Source organism: Carassius gibelio, chromosome B21 (genome assembly GCF_023724105.1).
Source record: "Carassius gibelio isolate Cgi1373 ecotype wild population from Czech Republic chromosome B21, carGib1.2-hapl.c, whole genome shotgun sequence".
In the NCBI taxonomy this organism is placed as follows: Eukaryota; Metazoa; Chordata; class Actinopteri; order Cypriniformes; family Cyprinidae; genus Carassius; species Carassius gibelio.
Genome location: NC_068416.1, coordinates 14,876,311 through 14,892,661, shown reverse-complemented (window position 1 = coordinate 14,892,661; position 16,351 = coordinate 14,876,311). Strand labels below are relative to the sequence as shown.

General features: G+C 37.2%; 4 protein-coding genes across 6 annotated transcripts in view; 2 read left to right on the top strand and 2 right to left on the bottom strand.

Annotated features, from left to right (window-relative positions):
* Positions 1 to 1,413, bottom strand: part of LOC127985699 (seipin) — a 9,435-nt gene extending 8,022 nt beyond the window's left edge. The window contains exon 1 of one of the 2 annotated variants that reach the window (XM_052587759.1): positions 1,274 to 1,413. The gene's annotated coding sequence lies outside the window, so the exon portion shown is untranslated. Of the gene's footprint in view, positions 1 to 925; positions 1,174 to 1,273 lie in introns of those variants that run through there. The other variant, XM_052587758.1, reaches the window with a different exon arrangement.
* A 1,344-nt stretch (positions 1,414 to 2,757) lies between these two features.
* LOC127985498 (guanine nucleotide-binding protein G(I)/G(S)/G(O) subunit gamma-3-like) lies at positions 2,758 to 5,947 on the top strand. The gene is made up of 3 exons (XM_052587516.1): positions 2,758 to 2,922; positions 4,438 to 4,537; positions 5,066 to 5,947. The coding sequence occupies exons 2-3, from the start codon at positions 4,439 to 4,441 to the stop codon at positions 5,192 to 5,194; spliced, it is 228 nt and encodes a 75-aa protein (XP_052443476.1). The 5' UTR covers positions 2,758 to 2,922; position 4,438; the 3' UTR covers positions 5,195 to 5,947.
* Positions 5,948 to 6,744: 797 nt separating this feature from the next.
* Positions 6,745 to 8,247, bottom strand: LOC127985496 (barrier-to-autointegration factor). Of its 2 annotated transcripts, none has more exons than XM_052587514.1 (3): positions 8,082 to 8,247; positions 7,409 to 7,587; positions 6,745 to 7,320 (listed from the first exon to the last, which is right to left on the bottom strand). In XM_052587514.1, exons 2-3 carry the CDS (start codon positions 7,532 to 7,534, stop codon positions 7,174 to 7,176), a joined length of 273 nt encoding a protein of 90 aa, XP_052443474.1. In that variant the 5' UTR covers positions 7,535 to 7,587; positions 8,082 to 8,247; the 3' UTR covers positions 6,745 to 7,173. The 2 variants fall into 2 exon arrangements, with proteins under 2 accessions (XP_052443474.1, XP_052443475.1); XM_052587515.1 differs by having other exon boundaries at positions 7,409 to 7,583; positions 8,082 to 8,226.
* A 3,418-nt stretch (positions 8,248 to 11,665) lies between these two features.
* LOC127985495 (4F2 cell-surface antigen heavy chain) lies at positions 11,666 to 15,911 on the top strand. Its single transcript, XM_052587513.1, has 9 exons — positions 11,666 to 11,830; positions 12,525 to 12,762; positions 12,856 to 13,046; positions 13,477 to 13,650; positions 14,098 to 14,186; positions 14,299 to 14,426; positions 14,659 to 14,971; positions 15,072 to 15,116; positions 15,212 to 15,911. Exons 2-9 carry the CDS (start codon positions 12,548 to 12,550, stop codon positions 15,539 to 15,541), a joined length of 1,485 nt encoding a protein of 494 aa, XP_052443473.1. The 5' UTR covers positions 11,666 to 11,830; positions 12,525 to 12,547; the 3' UTR covers positions 15,542 to 15,911.
* Positions 15,912 to 16,351: the final 440 nt, after the last annotated feature.

Below are 16,351 nucleotides of genomic sequence, written 5' to 3'. Positions count from 1 at the left end.
CTTGATTTCCGAATGACATGCAAAATTTGCTTTCATCCGAAAAAAGTACTTTGGACCACTGAGCAACAGTCCAGTGCTGCTTCTCTGTAGCCCATTTCCTGCACACGCCTGTGCACGGTGGCTCTGGATGTTTCTACTCCAGACTCAGTCCACTGCTTCCGCAGGTCCCCCAAGGTCTGGAATCGGTCCTTCTCCACAATCTTCCTCTAGGTCCGGTCACCTCTTCTCGTTGTGCAGCGTTTTTTGCCACACTTTTTCCTTCCCACAGACATCCCACTGAGGTGCCTTGATACAGCACTCTGGGAACAGCCTATTTGTTCAGAACTTTCTTTCTGTGTCTTACCCTCTCGCTTGAGGGTGTCAATGATGGCCTTCTGGACAGCAGTTAGGTCGGCAGTCTTACCCATGATTGCGGTTTTGAGTAATGAACCAGGCTGGGAGTTTTTAAAAAGCCTCAGGAATCTTTTGCAGGTGTTTAGAGTTAATTAGTTGATTCAGATGATTAGGTTAATAGCTCGTTTAGAGAACCTTTTCATGATATGCAAATTTTTTGAGATAGGAATTTTGGGTTTTCATGAGTTGTATGCCAAAATCATCAGTATTAAAACAATAAAAGACCTGAAATATTTCAGTTGGTGTGCAATGAATCTAAAATATATTAAAGTTTAAGTTTTATCATTACATTATGGAAAATAATGAACTTTTTCACAATATGCTAATTTTTTGAGAAGGACCTGTATATATACAACCTCTGTGAACCAGAAACTATTATAACTAATGCAGGATAATGTATTTCTGTACATTTGACAGTCTGACACGAATTAAAGTAAAACAGCAATGCAATAAAATAAAAGAGGAAAGAATAAAACACCACGATATGATGTGCATTGTCATTTAGACTTGTCCTTTACATGTTGTAAGTTACCTTTAAAACTCGTTTAGTTGCTCTGAACTGCATGTTAAGTGTCTTCCTGTCTCCATTCCGCAGTTTTTATCTTACCGATGTCTTTATCAATTAAGTACATTATATTGAAGTATAAACCGCACAAGCACCTTCTTTAATTTGACAATACGCCATGGACAAATAAATATGTCTGCTTTAGAGTAAACTGGTGAACAACTCCAGAGGACCCGAGACCCCTTTCCCTCCCTTTCCTCTGTTATGTGCTCGAGTGACGCCCTTTGGTGGCGCATAATTTATGAATTTCAGGGAAAAGCAATTGATCTCTAAATAATATTTAACCTAAAACTAAAACGAACGTTTGTTACTTACTTTCTATAGATCTGAGAAAAACAACCTGTTTAGCTCTGTTTAGCTCAGTGGCGCCTCTGCTTGTGTGACAGAAACACAAACACACGTACGGCAACAGAAGAGGTACAAAATACACGCTGTTCGATGCGTTTCCGTGTCTGCAGCGGTGATGATTTTGCAGTGCTGAGATTTAAAATATGCTGTTATTGATAGGAATTGTTACATGAAATTAGTTTCGATTTATATGGATTTTTTTACATTTTTTTTAGCTTTTTAGCAAATATTCTATCTAAAGAAACATCTCCACACGGAAATATAATAAAGCAAAAAAAAGCAAAATTCAGTGTATACATCAGTATGACCGCTGCGAGAAAAAAATAAGTGATCTTTCTTCGAAAAGATTGAATTACATTTGTTTTAAAGGAGACAGATAACAACTTAATTCTCCCAAAGATATTTTAACCAATTGTAGACTAAGTGCAGCAAAGTCTCTTCCTCAGCTTTGCAGAATACACAGATTAGAGAAATAAAAAATAATCTATCTATATCTATTTCTAATAAGTAAAAACAATGACATAACACATTTGTGTTATATAAAGAGACATTGTTTACAGAGCAACCCTAAGAAAATGTATATTCATGACTAAAAAAATATTTTTTATGTAGGCCTAATAATAATAATAATAATAATAATAATAGCCTAATTATAGAAGTAGTGTTAAAGGTTACATGAAAAGTGTTTTAGTCTTTTTACTTGGTTACACAACTTGACATTCAGTTTCACGTTTGTTGAAAATGGTAAAAAATATATATATATGTATATTGCCAACATAAATAAAACACATCACATTTAGTCTTTTTATCATCTAGGACATAGTCATTGGGACTGAACCAGAAATCAAAAACATATTTAATTTAATGTAGCTGAGCACCGTCAAAAACCCTTTATTCTTTCTTTACGCACCAAATGTTTCAGATAACAGTATTTTCATTTCTCAGGAGGAAACTAGGGAGCATGTTTTCAACTAAGTGAGTGTAACATGAGAATGAATGCAGCGAGAGGGTGTAGTGATGTAAAGATGTGGGGGGGTTGAGATCTCAACCCAGGCGGGACAGACCATCGAGTTAAAATGGTGCCTCGGTACAAGACAAAGAGGCTGAGACTGCAGCAGTTCCCATGGTAACAGAGCAGCGAGAGGGAAGGCTCACTTATTCAGAAGCTTCAGCAACATCTCCGGCAAAAAAAAAAACACAAGAGGTGTTTCACGCTATCAAATGTTTTATTTTTTTTACAATATAAATCCATTTTGTGGGATTATTGATCTAAATACACTGCTTTACATCAATACACTTCCCTCCCCCTTCATCCACCCCATGCTGCTAGAAAGATGGTATGAGCCAACCCGCAGAATAAATCAATCCCAATATGCCCCCTCCCTCCGCTTGGCACATTCCACTCACTGCAGAGGGGGGGTTATGTACGTACCAAGAGACTGGTGTTCATTGTAGCGGAATTGCAGTGCACTGGACTGTACAGAACTGGGTAGCATCCACACTGTCTATGAGGGTGCGGCTGCACTGAGAGCAACAATACTGACAGATAAAGAGAGAGAGAAGGAATAAGAAAGAAGAGGAGGGAGCGATATCACCACAAGAGGAATACAGCAAGGGTAAGAAATAGAGTGAAATGGAGAAAAGAGGGTAAAAAAAAGGCCAAAAATAGACAAATACATCACGGTGGACTTTTTTTAATGCTTCTTGATCCCCATTCACTCCTGTTTTCTTGTATGCATCCTTTTAAATATATTGCTTTCATTTCATTTGATTAACTGAAATCCATTGCATATTTTTTCTTATATCATATTTTCATAAATAAGGGTCTGTTATTTGAGCAGCTGAGATTGTCATTTCTGTATCTGGCCTGGTTTTTTTTCTTTCTTTTTTTTGCTGTCTGCAACACGTGATTTCTTCATGTATAGATGCCTAAATGTTTACATTGAACCAGAATACATTCAAAACGGCTGTTTTTTTCTGTGCTTTTGCTCTGAATAATATGATATATTCCATGAGGTGATTGGATCCCTGCAAGCACATCCTATGTGCAAAATGGGGCCAGCATGCCCCAATACACTGCTAAAATCCAATTCATGTTCATTAATGCTACTCATAGACCATTTTAGTTTGATATGTATGTATGTATATATATATTTATACATATGACTATGAATAGCTCTAAATCTGTTTGTAGAAACGGTTCAGATGATCATCACCTGAAAATGCAGGGTTTCAGGATGATGAAATGTGTTGCTATCAGATCATTGCTATCCAAGGTGAGGTTTTGGTTTTCTAGGGCAGCAGCTTTTAGCAAAGCAGAAGTAAATGATACCGAGGCGAGGGAGGAAAGACAGGAAGTGAAGCAGAGGATATGAGAGTCTTGGACCACAGGAAGATGCTTCCATTATAGACTGTGCACTGTAAACACAATCGGTAACCTTTTATGATAAGGTTTCATTTGTTAACATTAGATATACTAACACTATAATGAACAATGCCTCTGAGATATTTATTAATCTAAATTAAGGTTTATTTCAACATTTTCTTAGATAAAACGTTGTATCTGTTAATATTATTAATGGACCTGAGTTAACATTAGCTAAAAGCTGTATTTTTATGACATAATGTTAACAAGGATTAATAAATACTGTAAGAACTGTGTTGTTTAGTTCAACGAATAACTAAAAGGACCTTATTGTAAAGCGTCAACTCAGAATCTGTACATAATCTATCCACTAATTCTCTATATTAATAGTTGTAGCATCACTTGATCAATTACACTCTTCTTCAGGTTTTTTATTTGCATCAATGGTTCCGAAAGAACCTTTACCATCCATGGAACCTTTCCATTAAGCTTTTAGATAGCGGAAAATGGTTCTTTAGATTATTCAAATGTTTTTCACATAGGTTCTTTAAGAACCGTTCACTGAAATGTTCTTCTATAGGAATGTAAGTATGTAACAAATAGTGGTTATTTTAAGAACTCTTCACTGGTAGGTTCTTTGGAGAACCCAAACTGGTTCTTCTGTTGCACCACTGCCACTTAATTTTCTACATTTAAGAGTGGCCAAATATACTATATATTATTGGCTGGATTCATTTTTTTTAATGATTTTGTGTGTGTGTGGCAGGATGAAAGGAGACACCCCTGTGAACAGCACCATGAGCGTCGGTCAGGCCAGGAAGCTGGTGGAACAGCTGAAGATTGAAGCCAGTTTTTGTCGAATCAAGGTGAGGGTTGCCATGCAATAACCAGAAAATGTGGCAAATAGGAATCAGATCAGTGTTAATCCTGCCTGCCTATAAAACATCTTATTTTACCAGCCTGTATGTAGAAGATTCATTTGTATCAGATGTGACCAAAGATCTGGAATCAGGTTAATAGGTATGACCTAATTCTACAGTCCCTCCGGTGAAATATGTCCTACAAGTACAGTTTGAAGAATTCCACAGTCTTTAACCATTGACCTCAACCTTGCATTTCACTCATACAGTGTTCTATTTAACTCAAATGCAGTTTTAGCCAAGAAAGAAAGGTGCTATGTGTAAAGTAAGACATTACAGGCAAAACGCTGGTTTGATATAAATCAATTGCCTTAAATTAAATAAATCTGAGGAAAGCATCTGTTTTGTTTTTTTTTTTTACATTATTCACCTGCAGTGTCTTGTTTTATAAGACAAAGACTTTCAGCTTTTTTAGAACCAGTCGCCGTTTGAGTGCTTTTCATTTCTGCACTGACGATCTGTCTGGATTCTCAGGTGTCTAAGGCAGCGGCGGACTTGATGGCCTACTGTGATGCCCATGCATGTGAGGACCCTCTCATCTCCCCTGTGCCCACTTCAGAAAACCCCTTCAGGGAGAAAAAGTTCTTCTGTGCTCTGCTCTGAGCAGCACACAGGAAGGGCAGGATTCTGATTTACATGATAATGATTTGTGCACACACATTATACAACACAACACTCAACGAGACATGACACAGCTAAATAAATTCCAAATTAAGCTTTAATAAATGCAAAGTGGAATTCTGAATTCCAGCGATTGACCGCGCAAAGACCAAATGTACAAAATCATGCTTGTGAGGATATTTTTATTCTCCTGTTTTTTTGGGTAACCCTGTTCCTTTTCATTAAGGGGACAAAACAGCATCAAGATTGATGCAGGTTGATTAGATGAAACACACACTGATACACACATATGCAAGCACACAGTTTTTTAATCAAGCAAAGGAAATAGGTGTGGGTCTGGATATTTCAATAATTTCAAATTGTCTTATATTCGAGACATTCGTTATGTTCTTCACATAGCATACTATGGCGATTTACAAATTCTGTATGTATATTTTGATTTTTTTAAATGTTTTGTTTGAAGGGTCTATGTACACTGGTAGAGTGTTAAGATACCACAAGAGCATAGCACTCCTAAAGAGGTTTGTAAAATGAAATTGATGTCCTAAAACCAATTTAATTTTTCCGACCACAAAAGCAAGTGGTATCTAGTCTGGAAATTAGCATAAAAATCTAAATTACTGAAGAAAAATGTAAAGAGAATATCTATTACAACTTGTGGTCCCAAGTAATGGATTAAAATAATGCAGACAGAATCCAATGAAGGAATGAATAAAACTTTTAAACACAACACAAGTGTACTGCTTATTGAAAAAAAAATCACTATTGTTCAAGTTGGTGCTTTTTTTTTTTGGAACGGATTTTAAAATCTAAAGTGACAGTAGTTAAAAAAAAATAGTCAAATGAAAATTTTAATAAAAATGCATTTAAGCTTCCTAGTCATAAAATAATCCTAAGAAAATGTATCATGGTTTACATAGAATTAAGGAGCACAACTATTTTTGACATTAATAAAAATATATATATTTATTGAGCTGCAAATCAGCATATTAGAATTATTTCAGAAGAATCATGTGACAAGACTGTTGTGATAAAGTACTTTATAATAAAAAACAATTATTCTAGATTGTAATATTTAATTACAGTTTTTACTGATTAAATTCAGCCTTAGAGACTTCTAAGGCTCTCGTAATTATTACATACCTCAAACATTAAACAGTAGTGTACATTTATGATTTATAATAATCTAAAGATTAACAGATGCATCTGTTTAAACGTATTCAATCAGAACAGGTAATTCCTCTTGTGTAACAGCAGGTTGAGCTGGACTGGTAACATTTTTCAATCCACACACTCACAACACCCTATCATTACTTCTTCTATATTTTATTCCAAAATAATTAAAACTCAAAACACAAATAGTCCAAAAAATGTTAGGTTTTAGAGTCATAAGACCATTTATCAGTGTTTCTTTGACCACTCAGTTAGCATTTTAAACATCTGAAAGCAGCAAATGGCTACCAAGGTGTGAATTAGGTGGCTACACTATGCAGAATGAATCAGCCCACGCATCTTCAGGTACTCATGCACAGTTAAAATGAATCCAGATTTTTATTAAGGCAATATAAGGGTTGGGGAGCATAAAACCATACGGCAAAATTATATCATTATGAATCTGATCCTTTGGGTGACATACCAGAGAACAGTGACAAGTTCACAGAAACCTTTAAAAGCTTAGAAGCACTGTGGTACATTTTGGACATAGTTAAAACCTTCAAATGTCATAAAAAAGAGAGGGAAATACTAAAGAGCCAGTGTGAATGATGTTTGAACAAAACCCAAAACGAGAAGTGATATTACAAGTGTACCCATCTAAAAGACCCTAAAAGATGCATACAAGTGCTAAGAATTCATATTAACACATCCAAAAATTATGTCTGAAAAGTCCAATTGACAGAATGAGGTAAATGTATTCTGCATACAAGTCAGCGGGGGATGAAAATACAACAACAACAAAAAAACTACAGGAAAGAGTCACACCACTCTCTCAGACAGCTATAGCAGTCGCCCTGCTGTTTGGTGTTGGCTCCACACGTATCCTTCAACCATTCCCGAAACAACTCCTCATCTTTCCTCAGGACCAGAAACTGTCCAAGAACAACATATGCCTATGGGAAGAAAAATGAAAGTTATAGGAAAATTAAGTTTCAGTTTTATGACTGCAGGGTATCTATGAAACCTCTCTGTAAATCATACCTTGTCGAAGCCCTTCTCTTCCAATCTCTTTCCAAGAACTTCACCGATTCCTGCGAGAGCCATCACGGTCTTCTCCCCCATGGGCTCTGCCACGAAGTCCTTGTGTTTTTGTGATGTTGACGACATTGTTGATTTATATTAAAGAGGCTGTGGGATTTCAAGTTGACTTCTTTCACTGGCTTAAAACAGAAAAACGTGTTAAAAGGATTGCCTTCTTAACAGCCCGAAACAAACAGAACACACACACACACACACACACACACACACACACAGAGATATATATAGTTCCTGATACCATTTCAGCCATAGCCAAAATGCCAATGTGCCTCTCATTTGCTCAAGTAAATTAAATTGTAACACTGAGAAAGGAAAGTGAAGGCGAGTCGCGAGACTTTAGTGAAAAACATACGTGAAAACCTACATTATGACTAATACAACCATCAAAAACAAAACAAAGAGATAAAAGCTAATAAGTAAATTGTTATTATGAAATTATGCACTTGATGAGAGTAAAGTTTTCGAGGTCCCGCCTCATTTCTTGGGGTTCAGCGCCACACGACAGCTGACACATTCTCTTTTTATTTCCAAATAATAAAAAACAAAAGTAGCAAACACATCAGAATGAACAGTATTAAGAAAAAAACGTGCAGGAGAAACATAGTTTATATGATACCTGGACACTATCATCGAGAAATTTCAATCCTCATCCGCAAGCGCCGTGCTGTTCAGAGTCTAAATGCGCCCAAAATATCTCACGCGGCGCAGTTTCCTGATCCCGCCTTTAGAAGAACACCGCCACTTCCGGTCTAACCATGCCGCTGTTTAGAGAGACACTGGCACCTGGTGGCTCCAGCTGTTTGGTGGCGATCAAAATTTGGGATCAAAACACACTTTCTTAACAGGCCATCCGAACAGGAACAAAAGCAGTCACATAATTTACATTTCTAACAGTGCGTAGGAATTTGGACATTTTAAATCGCTTTAACAGTATATAGGTTTATAATAATAGCATAACATCCAGAACAGAACATTCTTCCAAGAATTCAATCCACGTGCTAATGAAGTTGAATTTTCTGCTGAAGCTGACAAGGTCTGGAAGAGAACAAACACTCAGATGAACACCAGGGGGCAGTGATACTTTAAAAGCCATGTCCAACAACAGTGCTGACGAATGGATTTTTATGTTAAGGTATGAGGAAAACTTGTTGATTTACTCAACTGTAGAACTGATGTTGTTTTTCATTATCATAATGAATTTACAATTTTGGAGTAAACATTTCACATGTCTCATGCTGATCATGCAGAACCATCATGATAGGGTCGTGCAGTTATCTCTAACTCTTCCAGGCACCAGTCCAAGAAATGCAGACACTAGCCTGGAAAGGAAAAGGAGGTCAGCATGCTGCCTCAAACCGGCAAGGACAAAAGTGTCTTGCCATTTTGAAAAGGTTTGCCTTTTATGAAATCTCTAACTGTACCACAAACCACTTGGTTGAATTAGGTTTTGTTGAATTGAATGATTTAAGGTTTACTCATGGGTCTGTGTAATGTTGATAGACTTAGTCCCTCCAGGATGCCTGATTGATTTCTTGAGAATTGATCAATGACAAATGCAAATGAGCACTTATAGTAATTTTGTTCTCAAGTTTTTAATCTCTCACATCTTCTCTGATTTCATTAACACATATTGAGGAATGATGAGATGATGTATTCCTGATAAGAAACGATAGTTTTTCAGAACAACAAAAGGAAGACAACTTTTTGTCCCTGCTTATGAGCCTGCAGGCACTGGTCTGGAACATGTGTCTTTACTGAGCATGAGAGGGACACAATGTGCTCTGAGGTGTTTACATGATATCTGAAACAGGAAGGAGGAGCTTCATTCTGAGCATTACGTTCCAACTCTGTATTTGACAAAAAAGAAAAAAAAAGTGCTGAATAAGTTTGTGGATCTCCACAAACATTCATAGAATTACCCACTGAACTTTTGTGTTTCTACAAAATTATAGACTCAGCCCAAATCAAAATATGCTTTTGCTGTAAATATTCCATGTGAAAACATTTATTAAAACATCAGGACGTGTTTTCCTCAATGTCCCTACTGATAGATCATATTTCAGTTTTCCAGACAGGTTCTAGGAGACCATGTGGAAACACAAGTCCTCTGTATGCTGTCAATATTTTTCTGAAGCATGGGTCTTTGCTTCATTCAGTGACATTAAACTTATAGTGTAAGTGAAAAGCACATAAAGAAAAAAAAAGATAATGAATAGTTTGAAACCTTGAGGTTTTATATAGGAATTTGTTGTTTATTATTTTGAATATGTGCTCTTGTAATTCTTTTGCTGTTTCATCAATTCCTGATTAATAAAGCTATACTCCTGAGACAGTTGTAAATTCAAATAAAAGAGCCACAGAGCTGCATTTAATCAGGCTTAGCTGCTTAATTTACAATAGAACAAAATTAGCGTAAAGTTTTGCCAACTCTTTTGTCACAAAATTCCAATATAATTGCCTGATCAGAACTATATATATATATATATATATATATATATATATATATATATATATATATATATATATATATATATATATATATATATATATATATATACACTTTGAATGTAAAAACATAGGCTACTATAAATACAGCATATAGATTTTTAAGATTTTTTGAGCCCCGAGGAAAAACTGTACATTGAGATTCCTGTTTACACCGACCATGTGTTATGCTGTTTCTAAGATCTTTCTAAGAAAGAAACTCAATACCCTCAACCCCCAAACATGTTTATGGAGGTCTTGTACAGTCACGAAAACAACAGGGAGGAGAAAGAATAAGGCAAGTAATGTCAGGCTGTTAAGGTGGACTCTCTTAAATGCCACTAACTGCAGGTCAACAAACCTTTAATTTGTTGGTTTTCTTTATACAGGCCACAGTGAAAAGAAATTATTGCTACTGGCCATATTCAATCTAAATCTTAATTACTTATTAAAGTGGAATACTTTGCCCATAACTGACAAAAAGAGTAACTGATTCAGCTAGCACTGAAGAACTCGATTCATGTTGTGGTGATTCCTGAGCGAAACGTTCTTTTGAATCAGATCTTTGGCTGGTAAACATAAGAGTTAACTGATGGAACAAATATAATTTTTACTTAAAGGGGTCAAATCCTTTCTCTCTGGAGTGTTACAAGCTCTTGGCGTGTAAAGAAGATCTGTAAACTTGCAAAGACTAAAGTCAAACTCCATGAGATATTCTTTATAAAAGTTAAGACTCGTCCACGTTCCCCTAAAATGGCTCGTTTAAACACTCCCACACATCAAGATTTGCATAATGCCACCCAAATGTTCACACACAAAAAAGAAGACTTATTCTCGCTGTTGCTGCCGACGCCTTGTCGTGGAAAGTCTTTTACGTTGTGAAAGCAAAATACTTTGTGTGCAGCACATTTTATGAAGGACTGTTTCCTGAACCTGGGATTGAAGACTACAATGCTGGCGCTTCTGACACACAGTCTGTAAGTATGTTTTCATATTTAAAGGATCTGCCAATGACGAGTTTTGAGCAGTGTAGAGTGGTGCTTGTTGTTTGTCATTTTTCTGATCACAAATGCAGACATGATTTTATGTTTACGCGGTGCATAAAAACACAGTATAATTCATTATACTGAATATTTATTATAATTCGTAATTATATCCCCCCCCCGGATGCAACAAATGGCTCATTTGTAATGAGTTTTATTGATATGTCTGGTCACGCCGGTGTTCTGACCGGGACACGCATCACAGTATAGTAACAGTATCGTGGGTAACATTTCCGTCACACGCTTGAGGCATTCGGCCAATCACAATGCACTGGATAGCTGGCCAATCAGAGCACACCACGCTTTTCAGACCGATGAGCTTGGTAAAAAAACAACTTGTTTCAGAAGGCGGGGCATAGAGGAGAAACAATAATGTACATTATATGAAAATAAATGTGTTTTTTAACCTTAAACCACAAACATTTCATTAAACCAACACACAATATAATGTTCTTTTTACCAACATCATATGACCACTTTAGACTAGTTAATTCAACTTAAACCATAAATGTTACTGGTAATGGTACAACATACTGGAAATTTGTTTGCGAGCCAATTACATTGTAGTTTCATTATGATGCAAAAAGGTAATTTGAAACGAATTGTTTAACATAATCGATGGAGAACATGTAGGATGTAGCTTAAAAACTGGGTTAGAGCTGCCACCTTAAATGTGGGCGGAGATATTAGGCACGCATGCGACCCAGAGCCTTTTTTTGCCATATAAGAGCTTGAGCATCCCTGTGAATACAGACACGGCTGAAATTATCGAGCATTTGTCATTTATCACAGACACATTAACGAAGATTCCCCTCATTATTCCAGTGCAGTATTCCAGGTTGGTCTTGGATTATTATTATTTTTATTTTTTTATGTAACACTGTCAAATTTGCCGCTGTTCTTGATAGGGTATTTGAGAGTAACGTTACCAAGAGTCGTACCTTTTATGTCTATTAATGTTTAGAATCACTTTTTCATTAGTATGTTTCTTTTATTTGTATTTTTTTTACTTGTTAACTAAGAACAGGCGCAAACAGAACTGGACCAGTCAGGTTTAACTTTACAAAAGGTCGCGCGCTACGATAACTTACATCAACGTAGAAACGTGCTTTCAAAACTACCGATTTAAACGGATACAGTTAACGCTTTTAAACGTTACATTTAGGTCTACGTCAAAATAGATTTTTTTTTTTTTTTTTTATAGATTCTATGGGGATAGATCTGGTGATCTGGTACAGGTGTGCTATGTCAGGATTGACTGGATTAACTTTTGTTTTAACAGAGCCAAAATCTTTCTAGAAGGCCAAAAACGTCTTGTATTGTGGTGTTATTCTGGGTATTAGTACATTTGTCGTAACTTATTATTATTTTTTCTTTCCAAAAAGTCATCTCTTCGTGTACGGTTTTAGGTGATGCAATCTTCCGGGTATTTTGCGCGTGTGTTACGTCCATGACGTCAAGCATGTGCTTCCTTCCATGTGCCGTGGCGATAGTTCCGTCCTAGCAGCTTATCTGATTTCTTTTACTTTCAGGAGATTTGACAAAAACTGACAAAATGACCAACGATACTGAAGTGGATATGAAAGATGTGGAGCTCACCGAGATGGAGCAGGAGAAGCAGCCCATGACGGAGGGGGAGGCTGCAAATAATCACTCCATCTCTCCCGTATCCAAGGAGAATGGCTTTGTAAAGGTGAAGATTCCAGAAGAGGAGACCAAATTCACTGGGTTATCCAAAGAAGAGCTCATGAAAGTAGCTGGAACAGCAGGGTACGGGTCCCATTTCCTTTCAGTCAGATCTTGGTGTGGATTTGGTCATTTGCAGGTTCTCTGATTTAACTGCTTTTGTCTTTTCATGAATAGGTGGGTTAAAGTCCGCTGGGTACTTCTGATCCTGTTCTGGCTTGGTTGGGTGGGCATGCTGGCTGGTGCGATTGCCATCATTATTCAAGCTCCTCGATGCAAGCCCCTCCCTGAGATGAACTGGTGGAACTATGGACCTCTGTACCAGATTGGAGATGTGAACTCCTTTACAGCGTCTTCAAAGTTGAAAGGTAAAAACAGACGACTCTATGGGCCAGCATCCAAGCAACCAAAATAGATCTTGTGGGGTGGAGGGAGTGTTAATGGGTCACAGGGATGGGTCAGTTCAGGGAATGAAGGCGGATGACAGGCTCTGAACATGTTGAAACACATTAACTGCTCTGTCATCAAGAAACAAATCTGGTTTCCTCCCTTACTCTCTTGCATGCCATCCTGTTTGCTGAGTGCATTTATCAGCCTGTGGACTATTTTAATGGAATAGCATAAGTTATTTTAAATGAAGAGTGGTAGAATATCTTTTAATGAAGAATATGAGTTACAGTAAAGTGCCCATTAAAATGGATGTGGTCTGTTATTTGAAACATTACATATTTCCTCATTGTCTTTAATACTTTGAAACGCTCCATATTTATTTCACTCTGACTGGTGGTTACCCCTCAGGTTTGACTGAAAAGGTTCAGGTGATGGATGAGTTGAAGGTGAAGGGTCTGATCATTGGCCCGATCCATGTGTCCAGTGCTGATGAGCCTGAGAAACTGGATTTGACCGCGATTGCTGAAGAGGCTGGTAATATGACACAGTTTAAAGAAGTCATTACTGCTGCACACAGGAGAGGTGAGCTACAGTTGGCATTATAAAACGAAGCATTTGCTACTTCTGTATTTTAGTTTTTTTTTAATGACCTCCATATACACTGCCTGGCCAAAATGTTGCTGTCTGGATTTAAATAAGCAAATACTAAGATTTTAGGGTTGAATCATAATTCCAGTTATTAATATGTTTCTGGCATACTTGTATGTTTTGTAATGATTATTTGAACACTAACTGATGCAGTGTGTCACTTTTATTTCTCAAAGAACTATGTCAGAAGTCATGCCCATGTCAGTATTCTAGGATGACAATGCCAAGATTCATCAGACTCTTAATTAATTGCATTAATTACTACATGAATGAAATGAAATGTTTAACATACATGCATGCATATGTATGTATGTATGTATGTATATGTGTGTGTGTAACAAGTTTTTTTTGTAAGTTAATTGTACTTTTGTTGACTTCTAGGTATCTCTGTTGTTTTGGACCTGACCCCTAACTATAAAGGCAAAGAACCCTGGTTCGCCGATGCTGTCAGCACTGTGCTCAAACTGGAGGTATGATAATCAATTTAGATAATTGCTTGACTTTCTTAATCTACGTTGTCACTTGAACTTGATTTGTGTACTTGTGTTTTTAAAGTAAAAATTGTGACTTTTGCCTCTGCAGTCTGCCTTGGTGCATTGGCTAGAAGAAGGTGTAGATGGATTCCTCTTCTACGGTGTCGATAAGGTGTTCACTGCAGCCCCGTCCCTTTGGGATGATGTCAGAATCCTTATCCACAACCGAACGGAAAAGTGAGCAATCGATAGTTGAACTTTTACTTTTAAATTTGATTAGTGCACATTCACTGTTCTGTGAGGTAAAGGAGCCACCTTGTGGTGGTTGGTGGAAATTTGTACAGCTTGAACTCCAATCAAGGGGACATGAGTGGGCCGTTTCTTAGTTTCAGATTGTGTTACAAACCATACAGCTCCATATAGTGCTAAATAATTCTATTAAATATTGATTTTTTTTTTCTCCTTCCAGGGTCTTAATTGGTGTTACAAATCAGTCCTCTCCTGATGAGATTGATGCCATGTTGAACAAAACTGGTGTTGACCTGCTCCTCACTGGTGCTTTAAGATCCACATCTGCTATGGACATTGCCAATACTGTTGACTACTTGTATTCAGCTTACGGTCAGACCAGACTGGCTTGGAACATAGGTGGTCGTATTGCTGGACACCTGGCTTCATTGGTGGGGCTTGCCAAAGTCAAGTTGAATCAGCTGCTACTGCTCACTCTGCCAGGCACACCGGTCTTTAATTACGGGGATGAGATTGGACTGCAAGATGATGAGGTGAGTAAACTGAAGATTTTTATCAAGAGAATTCCGACACTTCCAGGTGTTTTCCAGGAGCAGATCCTTAAATGTTGTGCTTTATTTTTTTTCCATTTAGGGGACCAAAAATCCAGTCATGGTATGGGGTGAAAAGAATACAGAGGTAAGGAGCATGTGCACACAGTGCTGAATCTCCAAAGTGCCCCTTTTCAGTGTTGTGACCAGCTAAAGTTACATTTCCATGCATTTATTTTACAGGCTGAAAACACTTTCAAGTTCTTCAAGTCTGTGAGTGAAAAACGGTCAAAAGAGCGCTCTTTGCAGCATGGAGAATACTTGCCTTTGTTCAACTCGACCTCCGCCATGGCCTATGTGCGAAGCTGGGACCAAAATGAACGCTACCTTATTGCACTCAACTGGAACACAACAGAAACGGTCACTCTTGAGCTGAAGCATGCTGAGATTCCTGAACGTGCTACAGTAGTGTTCAGTACTACTGATGATCAAAATGGTGACATGCTTAAGCTTGCACAACTAGTGGTGAAGCCAGAACAAGGTTTAATGCTGAAGTTTCCTTACACTCCCTGAAGACACATTGTGAACTCCCAATTAGTGTGAGGATGTTGCTTTTACATGCACAAAACTTTGATTGGCCATTCTGTTACAATATTTATAATTTTTTCGTACAAAAACACTGGTATAGATCCTCAGATAGTACTGTTACATGCACTGCATGACTACTAAACTGAACTTCAAGGTGGTTGTGTTTTTGTTACTTGGAATACATTCCACAGGAAGAAAAATATTTGTTTTTACTTGAATAATTTTCTTTGTTTTTAAAATGTACTGCAATTCTGCTCACTAAAAATTTTGAAAACCTAATTGTTATCTTGTATTTAATTGGAAAAAGATGCATGAAAATTAAAGCTGTGGACAATAAATGAAGTGATGCAGTTCATCTTTGTTGTTTGTTTTGTCATTGTATTTATTCAGGTGGGGTTCCCTCGTCTATTTTCATAAGTGTTGCCAGCATAATGAGATGTAACAGAGACATGGATGAATTATTAAAATCTACCGCCATAAAGTGGAGCACCTCTCATTGTCTCCAGCGTAGCATGATATCAGGTGTCTCTACTGATGACTTCTTTATTTAGAGCTATTCATTATTCATCTGGAGAGCTCAGTCTCACCTGGATATTTTAACTCATTACAGATTTATGAACCCCTACTGAGATCGGCTCAGTGCCTAAGAGTGATGAGGGAGATTGTGTCAAGTGTGTATGAGGTCTGAAAGAACAAACCTAAACACAAGAAACAACTGTCTTGATAAAAGATATTCTTTGTACAGTTTAGATCTAAAAGGGAGTAGAACCTTAAGTAGATACATGTATGAACTCT

Bases quoted from the DNA above. Each gene is read 5' to 3' on its own strand.
- LOC127985498 (XM_052587516.1), top strand. From the start codon at position 4,439: ATGAAAGGAGACACCCCTGTGAACAGCACCATGAGCGTCGGTCAGGCC. The intron at 4,538-5,065 runs GTGAGGGTTGCC...CTGGATTCTCAG, and splicing joins CCAGTTTTTGTCGAATCAAG to GTGTCTAAGGCAGCGGCGGA.
- LOC127985496 (XM_052587514.1), bottom strand. From the start codon at position 7,534: ATGTCGTCAACATCACAAAAACACAAGGACTTCGTGGCAGAGCCCATG. The intron at 7,321-7,408 runs GTATGATTTACA...TTCTTCCCATAG, and splicing joins AAGAGAAGGGCTTCGACAAG to GCATATGTTGTTCTTGGACA.
- LOC127985495 (XM_052587513.1), top strand. From the start codon at position 12,548: ATGACCAACGATACTGAAGTGGATATGAAAGATGTGGAGCTCACCGAG. The intron at 14,972-15,071 runs GTGAGTAAACTG...TTTTCCATTTAG, and splicing joins TTGGACTGCAAGATGATGAG to GGGACCAAAAATCCAGTCAT. The intron at 15,117-15,211 runs GTAAGGAGCATG...TTTATTTTACAG, and splicing joins GGGGTGAAAAGAATACAGAG to GCTGAAAACACTTTCAAGTT.